The sequence below is a fragment of the Garra rufa genome, chromosome 10, assembly GCF_049309525.1.
Source record: "Garra rufa chromosome 10, GarRuf1.0, whole genome shotgun sequence".
In the NCBI taxonomy this organism is placed as follows: domain Eukaryota; kingdom Metazoa; phylum Chordata; class Actinopteri; order Cypriniformes; family Cyprinidae; genus Garra; species Garra rufa.
The window spans coordinates 13,420,302-13,436,480 of NC_133370.1; the positions used below are offsets into that span (position 1 = coordinate 13,420,302).

General features: G+C 34.7%; 1 protein-coding gene across 2 annotated transcripts in view; it reads left to right on the forward strand.

Annotated features, from left to right (window-relative positions):
- The window catches only part of esyt2a (extended synaptotagmin-like protein 2a), a 38,925-nt gene extending 23,184 nt beyond the window's left edge, over positions 1-15,741 (forward strand). The window contains exons 8-23 of one of the 2 annotated variants that reach the window (XM_073848512.1): positions 726-846; positions 930-1,106; positions 1,193-1,275; positions 1,961-2,009; positions 2,488-2,577; positions 4,561-4,656; positions 7,747-7,809; positions 8,933-9,007; positions 9,336-9,422; positions 10,756-10,905; positions 11,498-11,880; positions 11,985-12,083; positions 12,167-12,298; positions 12,423-12,528; positions 12,716-12,765; positions 14,420-15,741. In XM_073848512.1, coding sequence (XP_073704613.1) covers positions 726-846; positions 930-1,106; positions 1,193-1,275; positions 1,961-2,009; positions 2,488-2,577; positions 4,561-4,656; positions 7,747-7,809; positions 8,933-9,007; positions 9,336-9,422; positions 10,756-10,905; positions 11,498-11,880; positions 11,985-12,083; positions 12,167-12,298; positions 12,423-12,528; positions 12,716-12,765; positions 14,420-14,462 — 1,804 coding nt within the window. In that variant the 3' untranslated portion in view covers positions 14,463-15,741. The remainder of the gene's footprint in view (positions 1-725; positions 847-929; positions 1,107-1,192; positions 1,276-1,960; positions 2,010-2,487; positions 2,578-4,560; positions 4,657-7,746; positions 7,810-8,932; positions 9,008-9,335; positions 9,423-10,755; positions 10,906-11,497; positions 11,881-11,984; positions 12,084-12,166; positions 12,299-12,422; positions 12,529-12,715; positions 12,766-14,419) is intronic. The other variant, XM_073848513.1, reaches the window with a different exon arrangement.
- The last annotated feature ends 438 nt before the right edge of the window (positions 15,742-16,179 follow it).

Below are 16,179 nucleotides of genomic sequence, written 5' to 3' on the forward strand. Positions count from 1 at the left end.
TCTTACTGATCCCAAACTTTTGAACGGGAGTGTTATTGAACACAAGACCTCCCAGTATATGCTTTCTCTGATATTTGTGGTGTAATCAAGACAAAACTACTTGTTTTCCAGCTTTTTGTTCACAGAAACTGGGTGTGTTTATAAATTATTTAACCACAATTCACTTCGTGATTTCAGAAATTTCAGGAACTGTGAAAAAAAGAATAGTTGTTTAGGGGGGATCTTTTCTGAAGCTTAATTGTATTTTTTGTATCATTTCAGTTGAACTGAAACATCAGTTATAATATTAATATAAATGGTATTATTAGTGATGTATTAGAAATGTAAAAAGTTTTCTGAGGCCCTCTATTGGCCTTGGCTACCTTGAGAACTGCTGCCTTATCCCAAATGTTTAATTTCACATAGTGATAAAAAAGGGCCTGAAGATTTTAGCACTTAGCATAATGTTCAGGCTGCTGTTTTCTATACAGTGAAAAGTGAAAAGCAGATTATAACTGAAGCTATCAAGCACAATTTACCTAAAAAGTGTAATAAAAGTGTTCAAAAATTATAAAATTTGCGAACTCGTAATCTTAAACTCTTAGTCCACATTTTTTTGGGGAAAAAAGGTCAAAAGCTGATTCATTTATTGATGGGTGGATAGATTGAATTTAACACGTTTGACTGATTTGTTATAATGTTTAAAATCATCATCATTAATCGTTCTTTCTCTCTCTCTTTCACAGTGGTCTGTGTGACAGCATTATTCAGGATATCATATACAATTATCTTGTGCTCCCAAACAAAATCACTATTCCGCTTGTAAATGATGCACAGATTTCCAGACTCCGCTTCCCTATGCCAAAGGTGACACACTTGTACACTAAAAATATACATGCATTCATGTATATAAACAGCATATTTATATCATATGTGTGTTTGTGTTGTAGGGTATTCTGCGGATTCACTTTCTGGAGGCACAGGACCTGGTAGGGAAGGACAAGTTTTTGGGTGGTCTGATAAAAGGAAAGTCAGACCCGTATGGCGTCATTAAACTTGGCAATCAGCTCTTCAGATCCAAAATCATCAAGGAGACAGTTAATCCTAAATGGAACGAAGTTTATGAGGTACGGGACTCATTTGTCCTGATTTGAATCTGTCCTTCTCCAAAATGTTTTTATTTAGCAACCCAAGATGTTTACGTGTGTTTTAGGCATTTGTCTACGAACAATCAGGACAGAATGTGGAGATAGAGCTTTATGATGAGGACCATGATAAAGATGATTATTTGGGAAGGTAATGGCTGTGATTGTTTTAATCAATAATCAAATAATACTTCAGAATTCTACTTTAAAGGGATACTTCAACCAAAAATGACAATTCTGTGATCAATTACTCACCCTCATGTCGTTCCAAACTCGCAGGACCTTTGTTCATCTTCAGAGCACACATTTAGATATTTTTGATGAAATCCAAGAGCTTTCTGACCCTGCATAGACAGCAACACAACTACCATATTCAAGGCCCAGAAATAAAATAAAAAAGTCCATGTGACATCAGCGTTCAACCTAAATTTTATGAAGATACGAGAATACTTTTTGTGCACAAAGAAAACAAAGCAGCGCCACACGCACACATGGTACTCTCCTGAATGCACGTTGAAGACTGACACGGAAGAGAAGAAATTGTTGAATAAAGTCATTCTTTGTGTTTTCTTTGCACAAAAAATACTATTTTAACAATGTCTTTACTGCCTTTCTGGGCCTTGAATGTGGTAGTTGTGTTGCTGTCTATGCAGGGTCAAAAAAAAAATCGTAATTTGTTTTCCAAAGATGAACGAAGGTCTTACAAGTTTGGAACGATATAAGGGGGCGTAATTAATAACAACATTTTCATTTTTTAGTGAACTATCCTTTTAAAGATTGTCATGATCTGTGTGTGGATGTTTTTAATCAACTGATGTTTTTCCTTCTTCATTTAGCATTACCATGAACGTAGATGAGCTAGAGAAGGAACAGAAAGTAGATGAGGTACAAAAAAAGCCTTTCTGTCTTATTTTTGTCTAACATCTGTCTTGCTTTGTTGTATGAGCTCTAAGCTTATATAGAAAAAATGCTTAAATGCCTTGTGATGTTCCAAACCTTTTGTGGAGCATGAATAGAAGATTTTTAAAGAATGTTCTACCCCATCTTTTCTAAAAAATGAAAGTGAAAGGGACCTGAATAGATGACAAAACTGTCAGTATTATACATGTGATAATATGATGTGTAAATGACAGCTGAATGTTCATGTTTGAGTGAACTATACCTTTAACATTATTATAAAGTTTTTAAAGTTAAACTTAAGTTTTCATATAATAACTCCTCTTACTGTTTCACCTGTGTGTGTGTGTGTGTGTGTGTGTGTGTGTGTGTGTGTGTGTGTGTGTGTGTGTGTGTGTGTGTGTGTGTGTGTGTGTGTGTGTGTGTGTGTGTGTGTGTGTGTGTGTTTCTTTGGGTGTGTGTGTAGTGGTTTGTCCTTGATGATGTTGCAACAGGAAAGCTTCACCTGAAGATGGAATGGCTTTCTCTTCTCCCTACACCTGATAAACTCGATGAGGTAACATAACGCACCTCTTATACACATCAAAGTGATATTATATGACTTCTGTTAACAATGTAGACTTTACTGATCAAATAACAAAAGTACACTGCCCTTCAAAAGTTTAGGGTCCATAAGAAAGAAGTCTGTTATGCTCACCAAGGCTGCATTTAATTGATCAAAAATACCGGAAAGATATAAATATTGTGAAATAAAATTTATATTTTTACTACTCAAGTCTTCAGTGCCACATGATCTGTCAGAAATAATTATAATATGCTGCCTAAACACTTAAGAATTTTTTTTATATTATCAATGCTGAAAAGAGCAGTTTTGCTACTCAGTTTTTTGTGGAAATTGATACATTTTTTTAGGATTGTTTGACGAATAGAAAATGTCTTTACTTTCACTGTTGATCAGTTTAATGCATAAAAATTAATAATAATTTCAAACGAATAATCGCGATTAATCGCGTCAAAAATAAAAGTATATGTTTACATACGATATGTGTGTGTACTGTGTATATTTATTATGTGTATATGTCAGTACACACATTCATGTTTATATTAAGGAAAAATGTTATATTTAAATATAAAATTTTATATTTAGGTATAATATTAATTATATACAAGTCTAATATACAGAGTACTTACACATATATTATGTAAACATAAACTTTTATTTTGGATGTGATTAATCGTGATTAATCACAATTAATTGTTTGACAGCCCTAAAAAAATATTATATATTTTCTTTAAATATATATATATATATATATATATATATATATATATATATATATATATTAGGGCCGGGACTTTAACGCGTTAATTTAGATTAATTAATTACACAAAAATTTTTTAACGCATTTTAATCGCACTTAGTTTTGCACCGCGGAACGTTTCTCACTGGATGAGATTCGGTGGACCGATTATACTGGAGCACCAACTAGCGTTCAGACAAGCTACGTCCGTCCTAAATAGTATTGTATGTCCCAAATCGTAGTATGTTTAAAAAAGTATTCCAAAGATTCCCGGATGGTCTACTACTTAACGATCAATGCACACTCTAACGGCTAATATTGCAGTCAACACACTGCGCCGTGAACGAGGATTCGATTAGAACTACAAACACGCATAAAAAGTGTTAAAAAACTACAAACATGGAGGATATGCGCGACCAACGGACAGGTAGAGAAAGGGGTTTGAGTGATAAATAATCAGTGTGTAACCTGATAAAAAATATTTTTTAAATGTAATCCGTGTTATATTCCATGTGCAGCAACATTTATAATGATAGGTTTGGTCATTAACGTTTAAATGCATAATTAAGCAAACACAAGAGCAGAGTTCTCGGCATGAAAGACTCGTTAAAGAACGTGCCTCTTAATTTCTCTCTAATACGGTAGGAAATTAAATTAAAGGAAATGTAGATAATGTTAAGCTATGCAACAAGGAATTCGCATATCACCGCAGCACATCGAGCCTATTGCTACACTTAATGGCAATATTGCACTGGTCTGTTGGACTTGGTTGAACAAAAATAAACAATATTTTGTTGCTTAAGCTTATGTATTCAGTCATTATTTAATGGTATACTAAAAATCCATATAAAAAAACTTACTTCTCACTGTTCTCAGGTCAAATATTTATATGCGATTAAAATGCGATTAATTTCGATTAATTAATTACAAAGCCTCTAATTAATTAGATTAAATTTTTTAATCGAGTCCCGGCCCTAATATATATATATATATATATATATATATCTTTCTGGCCTCAAACTTTAGAATATGTATAGAATTACTATAGCAAAAATACAAACTGCACATTTCTACTTTTAAAATCTAAAATCCTCCATTTCTATAAACTAAGGGATAATACAGTATAATTTTCTGTTATAATTATCAAATGAGACATCCTTTTAAAGAGGGAAATCCCTGCAATGTAGATCAAACACACCACACAGGCACTGATTAACATTTAATGTGTTGCTTTTCAGGTTTTAAGCAGTATTAAAGCAAATAAAGGGCAGGCCAATGATGGACTGTCATCAGCATTACTGTTGGTGCATCTGGACTCAGCCAAAAATCTGCCAGTGAGCATAAATGAATACACACACATACACACCCATACTAGCTTTCTTTCTTCCTTCCTTATTTTTCTATGCTCCACCTTCCCTTTTTCATCAGGTATCACTTCTACTACTACACTTGTCTTGCCTTTTCTCCTTTCATCCTCTGTTTCTTTCTGTTGTCCTACTCTGGTTTCCTGTCGCTCTGGGTGAAGAGTGTTTTTGAGGGGCACGTGGGCAGTGGGTCTCTGAGAGAGTGTCGCTCTGCCGGGCTGGTGTTCTGTGAGAACACTTCTGCCCTCTACAGGACGATGTTTGTGAGTCACTCTGCCGGCATTTCCATTCGAATGGCGTGCTTGCATTTTACCTGCATTCGGTGCATTAAGAGCTGGTTCTTTCATTTACAAATGTTTCATAGTTACATCTCAACTTCCCTTTTGCATGTAAAATATTCCTGTAATGCCGTTCAAACTCTGAGAACTGTTTTGTTTGTATTTGTTTATGTTGTGGTTCGTTCTGACAGCATGCTAGTGTTTACAGAGGCCCTGCCTGCATTTTGCATAAATATAAATAGTCTGTATTAGAGGTGTTAATGCAGCCATTTTTATGCGTGCTGTTGTTTTTGCACTGTAAAGGTGCATTTTTTTTTTTTAAAGAGGGCATTTGAATATAGAGCGTCAGAGGTGGTTCAGGGAAAACTTTTTGACTATGTTCACACAGCAACAGAATGCAGCTGTTAGCCCTGTTTGGAGAGTAAAATGAGGTTATGTGGTTATGGGTGTACTGCTGATCAAGTATTTTATTGGCCGGTAATGATACTGATATCTAAAAAAAAAAAAAGGTTGGCCGATCACTGATAGTATAATGGAGCTGTGTATGCATGATAATATTGTTTTTTTTTAATGAATAATTATTAGAAAAATGCAAAAAAAAAAAAAAAGTGATTACAAATGAGGCAAGTATGAAATCCTGTTTCCCACACTGAATAAAAAAAAAAAACATTCCTGCAATTTGTCTGCGAATTGCATGACATAAACTCATGATTTTGACTTTTTTTTATTGTGAGATATAAACTCGAGTTAAAAAAATTAAGAATTGCAAGATAAAAACCAAAACGAGGCCAGTATGAAAGCCTGTTTCCCCCGTTGAATAAAAAAAATTTAATTTCCAACTGTTTATCTTGCAATTCTGACTTTTGTGCTCATAATTGCATGATACTAACTCACAATTTTGACATTTTTCTTAGAATTGTGAGATATAAACTCGCAATTGTAAGATTATAAACTCAGAATTGCAAGATATAAACTCAAAATTCTGACTTTTGTGCTTATAATTGCATGATACTTGCAATTTTGACTTTTTTTTTCCCTCTGAATAGTGATATACAAAATTGCAATTCTGACTTTTGTGCTCATAATTGCATTATACAAACTTTGCAATTTTAACTTTTCTCTCAGAACTGTGAGATATAAGCTGGCAATTGCGAGTTAGAAAAGTTGTGGGATATAACAATTCTTTCATAATTGCATGATACAAACTCGCAATTTAGACTTTTTTTCTCAGAATTGCGAGATATAAATTGTTAGTTGTGCTCATAATTGCATGATACAAACTCGCAATTTTGACCTTTTTCTCAGAATTGCAAGATATAAACTCCCAATTCTGACTTTTGTGCTCATAATTGCATCATGTAAACTTGCAATTTTGACTTTTCGCGAGCTTGCACTTTTTTCCTTAATTTTTAAGATAAGTCGCAATTACCTTTTTTATTTTTTATTCAGTGGTGGAAAGGGGCTTCCATAGGCATGGACATTTTTTGTTTTTCCAATTGATGAAGCGAGAATTGGCAGAAGGATAAAATAGTTATTGGCCAGTATTGATCATCTGAAAATGGACAAAATATTTGCTGATTGACTGTAAGAGAAAGACTGAGAGACACTTCTCTTAAAAGTTTAAATTAAATAAATCAGAAGTACCAGTAAAGACTTTTATAATGTTACAAAAGATTTCTATTTTAAATAAATGTTGTTTAGCTTTTATTCGACACCAAATCAGCATATTAGAATTCGTAAGGATCATGTGACAGTAAAGACTGGAATAATAGCTGCATAAGAAATTTCTTTCAAAAACATTGACAAAATTGTATAGACTCAGAACAGTAGTGTATGCGTTCAGGGGGAGTAATTTTGGAAGCATGTTGAATGAAACGGGTCTCACTCTGCACTTCACTGTATAAAATACATGATTAAGCAATGTCACACAAACAAGAGTGCTGGTCATCATGGCTGTGATGTGTGCAGTGTGATATTGCTTTTATACAACAGTTTATACATCCAGATTAAACCTATTTTAGACATAACATTAGACAGCTGCTTTGTCTGTTTTTGCTGTGCACAACAAGTTCAACACAAAAACAGAATCAACTGTCTTTTGTCTCCGAAGGGGGTGCTGATACAAAGCGTGAAAAGCTATAGTATATATCTATATATTTTATTAAATATCAGCACAATTGGAATGCCAGTCAAATTCGAGGACCGCAACTGTTGTATAACTGTTGCTTCATCAGCCCACACCTCATTTTTTCAGTTTCATCAATCACCGAAAGCGTTTGAGTTAATTCAAGCGTCCTGTAGTGTCTTGCAGTGCCCATGGTGTGACGTTTCTTCAATCAGATTTGTTGCGGGTTGATTTGCAGTGAAGTGTGGGTTGGACTGATTCTCTTTGGATTGCCTTGTCTGTATTTCTCTTTCATGTTTCTTTCTATCATTCGTTCTTCTTCACATCTGAATAGTGTCCTCTCATGTGCCCACTTTCCAGGCATCACTTATCAAACCCAAATGAATAAAAAATTGCTAGCATGTTCTGCTAGGACAGTTATATGAATAAAATACCAGGGGCATCATCATTTCTAATTTTCATCAAATTAACCATGCATTAATTCTGTAACCATTCATTTTTGTTGTATGATTGAGTGAGTACTCCAGGATGTCCGTGCGTTTTTGTGCAATTATGAATTTAACTCTGCATGCCATCCTAATAATCCTGCCTGTATTTGTATTTGTTTGTGTGTGTGTGCACGTGTGTGTCTCGTCCTTTTCTGCTTGGGGAAATAAGCGCAATCCTTTAGAATTCAACAATGCAGGTCTGAAGAAGGGTACAGTCAATAAAGCAATAAAGGTAACACAACCAGTTTTCTCTCAATTCTCACACACACACACACACACACACAGTATAGACAGATGGTTGTTTATGTAAATATAAGATTCTTCCACAGCAGGTACAGTGTGTGCTATATATGTGCTTTGATTAACCGCATGCAGACCTGCGTGTGCATCTGACTGTCTGAAACTCACTGAATTCAGACTCTGAATGCCACAGAGACTATTTCTCTTGTGTAAATCTCAGCCAGTTTTCCAATCTCAATTTGCAATTCTGAATTGATTGCATTTAATTCAAGCAATATATGAATCAAGATTATACACACAATCTTGCGTAAATGCAACAGAAGACCTTGCTTGAATCCAGCAAGTTTTTATGTCCTGATATTAATATAGTACATGGCATTCATAAGGGGAAATGACTACTGTTTTTTTATTTTAATTTAAATAAATAAATAAAATATATTTCAATATAATATTAATATTTAATATTTGCAACCTGAATCTGGACTAAATCCATGGCATGTTGTCTGTTATCAAGGTCAGTCATTTGGACAAGTTTTAAAAATAATAATGCTCAGTAAAAAAAAAGTGTGACGAAAGTGTGAAGCCTGTTTGTTTAAATATGCAAGTGCATTAGCTGAACCAGACTAAAATACTCTGGTTTGAACTAAAGAAGCAAAATTTACAGTACCATTTAAAAATATTATAGTGCTAATTCAAAATATGTTACTAAAACATAATCTTGACAATCAGTTTTGTAGATTTTGGACTTTTCCCGTTCAAGTAAATAGGATTTATGTTTGTATGCTTATAACCAACATAGAAAACAGCTCTTTTTGGTCTGAATTTGAATGTGTATTTGTAAACATATGCAATTTTAAATATTATGGTTATACTTGTAGTATTATAATCACATAGTTGAAACATTTATTCACAGTGTTGTCTGTGGTAATAGACAGGATGCCAGGTTTGGTTCAAATATGCACTGTCAATAAATACATGTTTGAGATGACACTGTAATTGTTTGATTGAAAACCTGTTGATATTTGCTTTTGTGAGTGTGTGGTTAAGGTTGACAATGTTTATTTGAACAGTATGTGTTTAATATGAAAGTTAATAACAATTTCTATGCTCTTTAGTCTGGTAAAAAGGTCACCAGTGTGCCCAGTCCATTCGTCCAGTTTACTGTGGGACACAAATCCTTCGAGAGCAAGGTAAACGCAGTGACACACAAGTGATTGCCTTTTTATTTAATCTGCCTTTAAATTTAGATGTGCATAACATATGGTGTGAATTAAAACATGAAAAATAGTGTGAGGTTCTTTGAGATGGCTTTGAAAACAGATGAATGCATATAAATTCATTACACTTACACTACAGTTAATGTTTAGCTGTCATTCTATAACAATATTTCACTGCAAAATGTGATGCTGTAAGTTTGCTTAGGACTTGCTTAAAAATAATTTCAATTCAGAGACTTTGTGTTTTCACTGTTGTTGAATACATAATGGTTAAATATTTTACATTCTCTTTTCGTTACAGACAAGATATAAAACCAACGAGCCACTTTGGGAGGAGGCCTTCACATTCCTCATCCACAATCCAAAATGTCAAGAACTTGAAGTGGAGGTAAAGCACAAACATGCACTCACATGCACATGTGCTGTTGTGGCTTAATGGTTAAATACTGGGCCGATCCCTGTAAGACAAAAGATTTGAACACTGCAAGCGGGAGCAAATTCTGTTCTTGACATTGTAGGATAGTGTAACACAGGGTTCCACAGGTCCTTAAAATCCTTGAAAGTTTGTAAATATGAAAAAAAATCAAGTCCCGACTCCCTGGTAAGTTTAAAAAAAAAAAATAAGCATAGTTACAGGTCCTTGTAAGTTCTTGAATTTATTTTGTGCCACACGTTTTCTGAAAAAAAAATAAAAACAAAAAATGATTCCCTCCAGTCTGCTAATGTGTTATTAGTTTTACGCATTTACTCATTACGCTCAGTGTTTCCTGAAGAATATCAGATCTCTGTCATTTTGCCAAAAATAAAGGCAAAAAGCTTAGCATAGTTGTGTTTGACACATGAAAACTGTAACAATGTATCTTATAAGATAACATGAGGTAACCTTGCTCTCACTTGAAATGTTTCCTCACATTAAGTCCTTGAGGGTATTGGACCTGGAAAGTCCTTGAAAGGTCCTTTAATTTGAAGTTAACCAAGGTGTGGGAACCCTGGTAACAATAACTACAGTACAAACCCACCTTTGGTCTCATACTAGCTATTCCCTACTAATTTAGGTATTTGGACTGGATTTGTCGCCCTGCTTTTTTACTACTGTTTGTTCTCTTTTTAAATGTGTTTTTAGGTGTATTTATTTCTGGAAAATAACAAAATCATAGATATCAAGGTATTCAATGGGATATTGGATGGAAAATTCACTTGTGAGTGTGTGGACAAAACCCTACAAAAAAAAAATTCAATTCAAATATCCGCCATTTTCTCCATGCTCGAGCAGCTGTAGCGACAATGTCTCGTAAGCAGTGCAGGTGGTTTTGTGGTTAGATGTAAAAGTAAACATAAGAGTCTTCGTTTTTTTCCCCGACATCAGAGGCACTGAGGACACAGCGGATTAGTTTTGTTTTTGATGCCACCGAATACACAAAATACAGAAGAGAGGGGTGCGGTGAGCAGTAGCTCATTATAATTTGAAGAGAAATGCACAGAAACTAGTCGTTGTGGACAGAGGTGTTTTTGACAAGTTGAAAAGTGTGTTTTTAATCAAAGTATGTTGCAGACATTTCTTGAAGACCCTAAAGATTTACCAACTTGTGTAAAATTGGCATCTGATGTCTCCTTTAATAAAAATCGACTCAAGTATATAAATATAGTCTGGAAGTTGCAGTGTTTACAACACAGTGATATGTCTCATATGAGTCACAGTCTGATGTTTTGTGTGTGTGCAGGTAAAGGATGAAAAGCACGAATGTTCCCTAGGGACGATTTCTCTTCCTCTGTCAAAGCTGCTGCAGGAGGATCAGATGACTATCAATCAGCGATTCCCTCTCAAGAACTCAGGACCTGGTGCTACGCTTAAGATGAAGATGGCACTTAGGGTAACACACACAAAATTTCACACATTCATTCTTTGTTAACTGAAATCAAATAATTTAATCGAAAACTAACAGAAACAAAAGTAAAAACAGTGTTTGAAGCACAAACTAAAATAAAAAATAAATAAATGGTAACGCTTTAGTTTAGGGACCAATTCTCACTATTAACTAGTTGCTTATAACCATGCATATTACTAGCATATTGGCTGTTTATTAGTAGTAAAGTACAAATTAATGCTTGATTCTGCTTGACCATATTTAAAATCCCTTATCCTACCCCACACCTAAATGTAACAACTACCTTACTAACTATTAATAAGCAGCTAAGTAAGAGTTTGAGACTGAAGTCATAGTTGATAGTAAGAATTGGACCCCAAATTAAAGTGTGACCAAATAAATATAAAAATGTAATGTTTTTGTCTTTCATCAAGCTAAATATCTAAATTACACTATTTAAAATTTCACCTAGCAGGTTTTGCAAATCTTCAATTCAGTGGTCTTAATCATTCAATATTCAGTTGATTTCGTAACTATAAAACCTTACATTAAAAGGAAAATGGAATATGTCCACTAAATGTACATATGTGTATTTCAGATTCTCTCTACGGATAAGCCGCCCATAGCCGATCAGTCGTCCTCAGTTCAGATCCGCCGCCCCAGCGCGACCCCCAACCCCTCTCCTCAGCAGCCCAATGTTTCAGAGCCCACCCCAGCATCCAAAACCCAGCAGCCAACCCCAGCACCCAGAACCCATCCCACCCCAACACCCTCCCCGCGGGTGGAACCTGTGATAAACAGCAGGCCATCAGAGGACTCACCAACCCGTCTGACTAAATCGGGGCGGAGCACGTCTAACCTGGCCATTTCTGGCTCTAATCTACACCTGTACAACAAAGAGCTGACACCCAGCATAGCATCTGACATCTCCAATCCCAGCACCACCCAGGAGCTCCAGAGGACAATACAACAATTACAAAAGTATGTTTGAACATTTTTAACATATTTTCACCTTTCTGTCGGGTTCATTCATGGTTTGTTGAGATGCCATCTCTACAACAGTTTAAACAAATCTGGTTTTACAGTGGCGCCTCACCTGGTTTCGCTCCATTGGGTGAAATTCAGTTAACCATCAGACACAGTCCCCAAAGAAACAAACTAATCATCGTGGTACACAGCTGCAGGTAAAAAGCATGACTTTTGATTGATCTGAAGTATTTCAGTGCTTCTAAAAGATGCCTAAGTTTGTATATTTCTGTGTTTGCAGGAATCTGATATCCGCTACTGAAAATGGTTCTGATCCATACGTCCGTTTGTATTTGCTGCCTGATAAACGGCGCTCTGGACGCAGAAAAACAAACACAATCAAGAAAACCGTTAATCCTGTCTATGATCAAACGTTAGTTTCTTTCTTTTCCAACATTCTTTTTCAGTCTGCTAACAAGTATACTTATTTTGCACTGAATAAAAATACTTTTATTGAATAAAGTGTTTGTGTGTTGCATGCACATGTGTTTGTATAGGTTTGAATTCAGCGTGTCCCTTGTGGAGTTGCACAGAAGAACACTAGATGTGGCTGTAAAGAATGGAGGAGGAATTCTGTCAAAACACAGAGGGCTGCTGGGAAAGGTGACATCCCTTACATCAGAAATAGTCCTCACACCATTTATAGCACGAGTTCTATAAATATTCACAACAAACTTCATACCATGCTAATATTATTGTTCTTAATGTATATTTTAGAATATTCCTTTATCATTTTTTGGCTCTCGTGAACAAATTATTCATATATAAAAATTGTGTGTTTTTCTCTCAGGTGTTAGTTGACTTGACCTCTGACGATATATCAAAGAGCTCAACGCAATGGTAAAATTTTTTAGATTGTCTACAAAGATTAAGCCCTTAAAGGGATAGTTCACCCAAAAATGAAACTTTTGTCGTTAATTACTCACCCTCATGTTGTTTCAAACCTGTAAGACTTTAGTTCATTTTTGGAACACAAATTAAGATACTTTTGATGAAATCTGAGAGCTTTCTGATTCTGTTCCCAGACCCTGAAAGGAGAGACGAATTATTGAATAAAGTTATTTTTGTTTTCTTTACTCACAAAAAGTATTCTCGTAGCTTTATAAAAATTAAAGTTGAACTACTGATGTCACATGGACGATTTTAACAATGTCCTTACTACCTTTCTGGGCCTTGAACGTGTCAGTTGCATTGCTGTCTTTGGATGGTCAGAAAGCTCTCAGATTTTATCACAAATATCTTAATTTGTGTTCTGAAGATGAAGAAAAGTCTTACAGGTTTAGAACGACATGAGGGTGAGCAATTAATGACAGAATTTTCATTTTTGTTTGAAGTATCCCTTATAAGCTACATTTTCTTTATACAAAGTATATACAGTAGTCAAAAGTTTACATAGACCTTGCAGAATCTGCAAAATGTTAATTATTTTATTAAAATAAGAGGGATCATACAAAATGTATGTTATTTTTTGATTTAGTACTGACCTGAACAGTTAAACTGCCCGCTGTTCTTCAGAAAAAAATTTCAGGTCCCACAAATTCTGTGGTTTTTCAGCATTTTTGTGTATTTGAACCCTTTCCAACAATGACTGTATGATTTTGAGATCTATCTTTTTGCCCCGAGGACAACTGAGGGACTCGCATGCAACTATTACAGAAGGTTCAAACGCTCACTGATGCTTCAGAAGGAAACGCTATGCATTAAGAGCCGGGGGTAAAAACTTTTCGAATTTGAAGATCAGGGTAAATTTAACTTATTTTATCTTCTGGGAAACATGCAAGTATCTTCTGTAGCTTCTGAAGGGCAGTACTAAATAATAAAAAAAAAAAGAAGATATTTGGGCAAAAACACATCCTCGCATCTTCATACTGTTCAAAAGTTTTCACTCCCTGACTCTTAATGCATCGATTTTCCTTCTGGAGCATCAGTAAGCGTTTGAACTTTTTTTTAATAGTTGCATATGAGTCCCTCAGGGTCCAAATACTCAAAAATGCTGAAAAACCGCTTTCTGAAGAACAGCAAGCAGTTTAACTGTTCAGGACAAACAAGGGACTCATGAACAACTATCACTAAATGAAAAAACACAGCTGTGGATCATTCAGGTAACAATACAGAATTAGGAATCAAGTGTATGTAAACTTTTGAACTGGATCATATCTATAAATTCAACTATTATTTTCTATTGTGGACTAAATCTAAACATCTTTCATGTGAAATATTTTACTCAGGTCAGTACTAAATAAAAAAAAAACATGAATTTTGTATGATCCCTCTTATTTTGGTCAAATAATTAACATTTTGCAGATTCTGCAAGGTGTATTGTAAACTTTTGACTTCAACTGTATATAACATTCAACAGGTATTTCTTGCCTGTTTTTCGTGAAAATGGCACAGTAAAAAAAACAAAAAAACATTTAGCCAAAGGTGTGTGAGAATAATATAATATTAGAAAATGTAATGTGAATATATTTGTGTGTTTGTGTTTGTTTGGCAGGCATGAGCTTTCAGTGGATGGGCTGAAGCGACAAACCCCTTAAGGAAAGGAACCAACTTTCTGCCTACACATACTGTATTAAAAAAAACTACAATTCCCTACGCAAGACTCCAAACTTCAGCCATATTTAAGCCATGTGTTTTAGCCTGTGGGGAAATTTGTACATGTTGGATCTTCAGATTTTATCACTTTTAACAGATTTACAGTGTGTAAGAAGAAAAAAACGCTATTAATGTTATGTGCACTGACTTAGCAAGAGTGAAAGAGAGGATGAGAGTGTTTAGAGATTTTTAAAAGTAAAAAAGGGATACGGTTCAGCGGCATCTGTTGGATTGATTAGTTGTTTATGCATTAAGACTTCTAAACCAAGAGTGGCAAACTCTAACAAAATCTGCCGTTCACACATTAACGGTGAAGAGATTATATAATATATATATAATTGAGCTCAGACTGTAAGTGTAATTTATTTTATATATAAAATAAATATTAAAGAGGAATTATAGTATTTGGAAAAGTTTGATACATATTAACATTAAGAGTTCTTGTTAAACAAGCACTGAGCTCATGCTTGCTTTGAAAGTGTTTTACCAAAGAAGTACTCGGTTCATTAAAAAGTGTGTTTGAGTGTGTTTAAAAGCAAATATGCACCTAAATGTTTTACACACATCCAAGTGTTCATATATGCGTGTTATATGTTCTCTGGTGTGGCTCGGCATCCACCTTCAGCGCTGGCTGTCAGTGCTCAGACATGCATGGGCAGCTACAGTGTCATATCTAATGCTGCCATATCTCTGAATCTTGTTTGGTCTTTCTGTAGCACTGGGTCACATGTTCACTCCTTATTCAAAAACACCTGGTCACCTCTCACCCACTGCATCCCGGCTGTGCTTCCTCAATCATCTGAGTTATGTAAAATGTCTTGTGTGTAGTCTGATATTAAGTGAAGGTTGTGGGTAGGTCTACTGCAGTATCACTGAGCTGAGCTTGTGGGATGCAGATGGTCGAACCTCAAACTGTTTTGACTTTATTCCTGTCAGTAAGAATGTTTTAATTGTATAAATTATTGTGAATATTATGACAGATTTTATTATGCTTATTATTATGTTTAAGACTTATCAAAAAAAGCAAACATATGCAGTCAGAGCGACTCTCTGTGCTGAGCTTGCCTTATTGATGTATATATTTCCCGTGCCTTATGACCAACAATATACTTACCCTAGAGGATTTTTGACATCAGATATAGAATATTAAATCTGTATTTGATGATATCCACTGTTTTCTTTTTAATAAACAATTTATTCCATACAAGTCAATACTTTGAATGGGGGAGAAGGAATAATTATTTGTGTTGAAATCTACAGTCACATTTTAAACACAAATTTATAAGTACGTTTGCAGCAATAGCCAACAATACAATGTATGGGTCAAAATGATACATTGTTCTTTTATGCCAAAAATCGTTCGAAAAAAATAGTATTAGTATTTTTTAATAGTAATATGCATTGCTAAGAACTTCATTTGGACAACTTTAAAGGTCGATTTTCTACAATATTCACATTTTTTTGCACCCTCAGATTGCAGATTTTCAAATAGTTGTATCTCGCCAAATATTGTCCTATCATAACAAATACAACAATGGAAAGCTTATTTATTCAACTTATTTTATTTCAAATTTACCCTTATGACTGGTTTTGTGGTCCATCGTCACAAATGCAGTTCGATAACATGATTTAAAACCGTTTTAAAACAGATGGAATTTT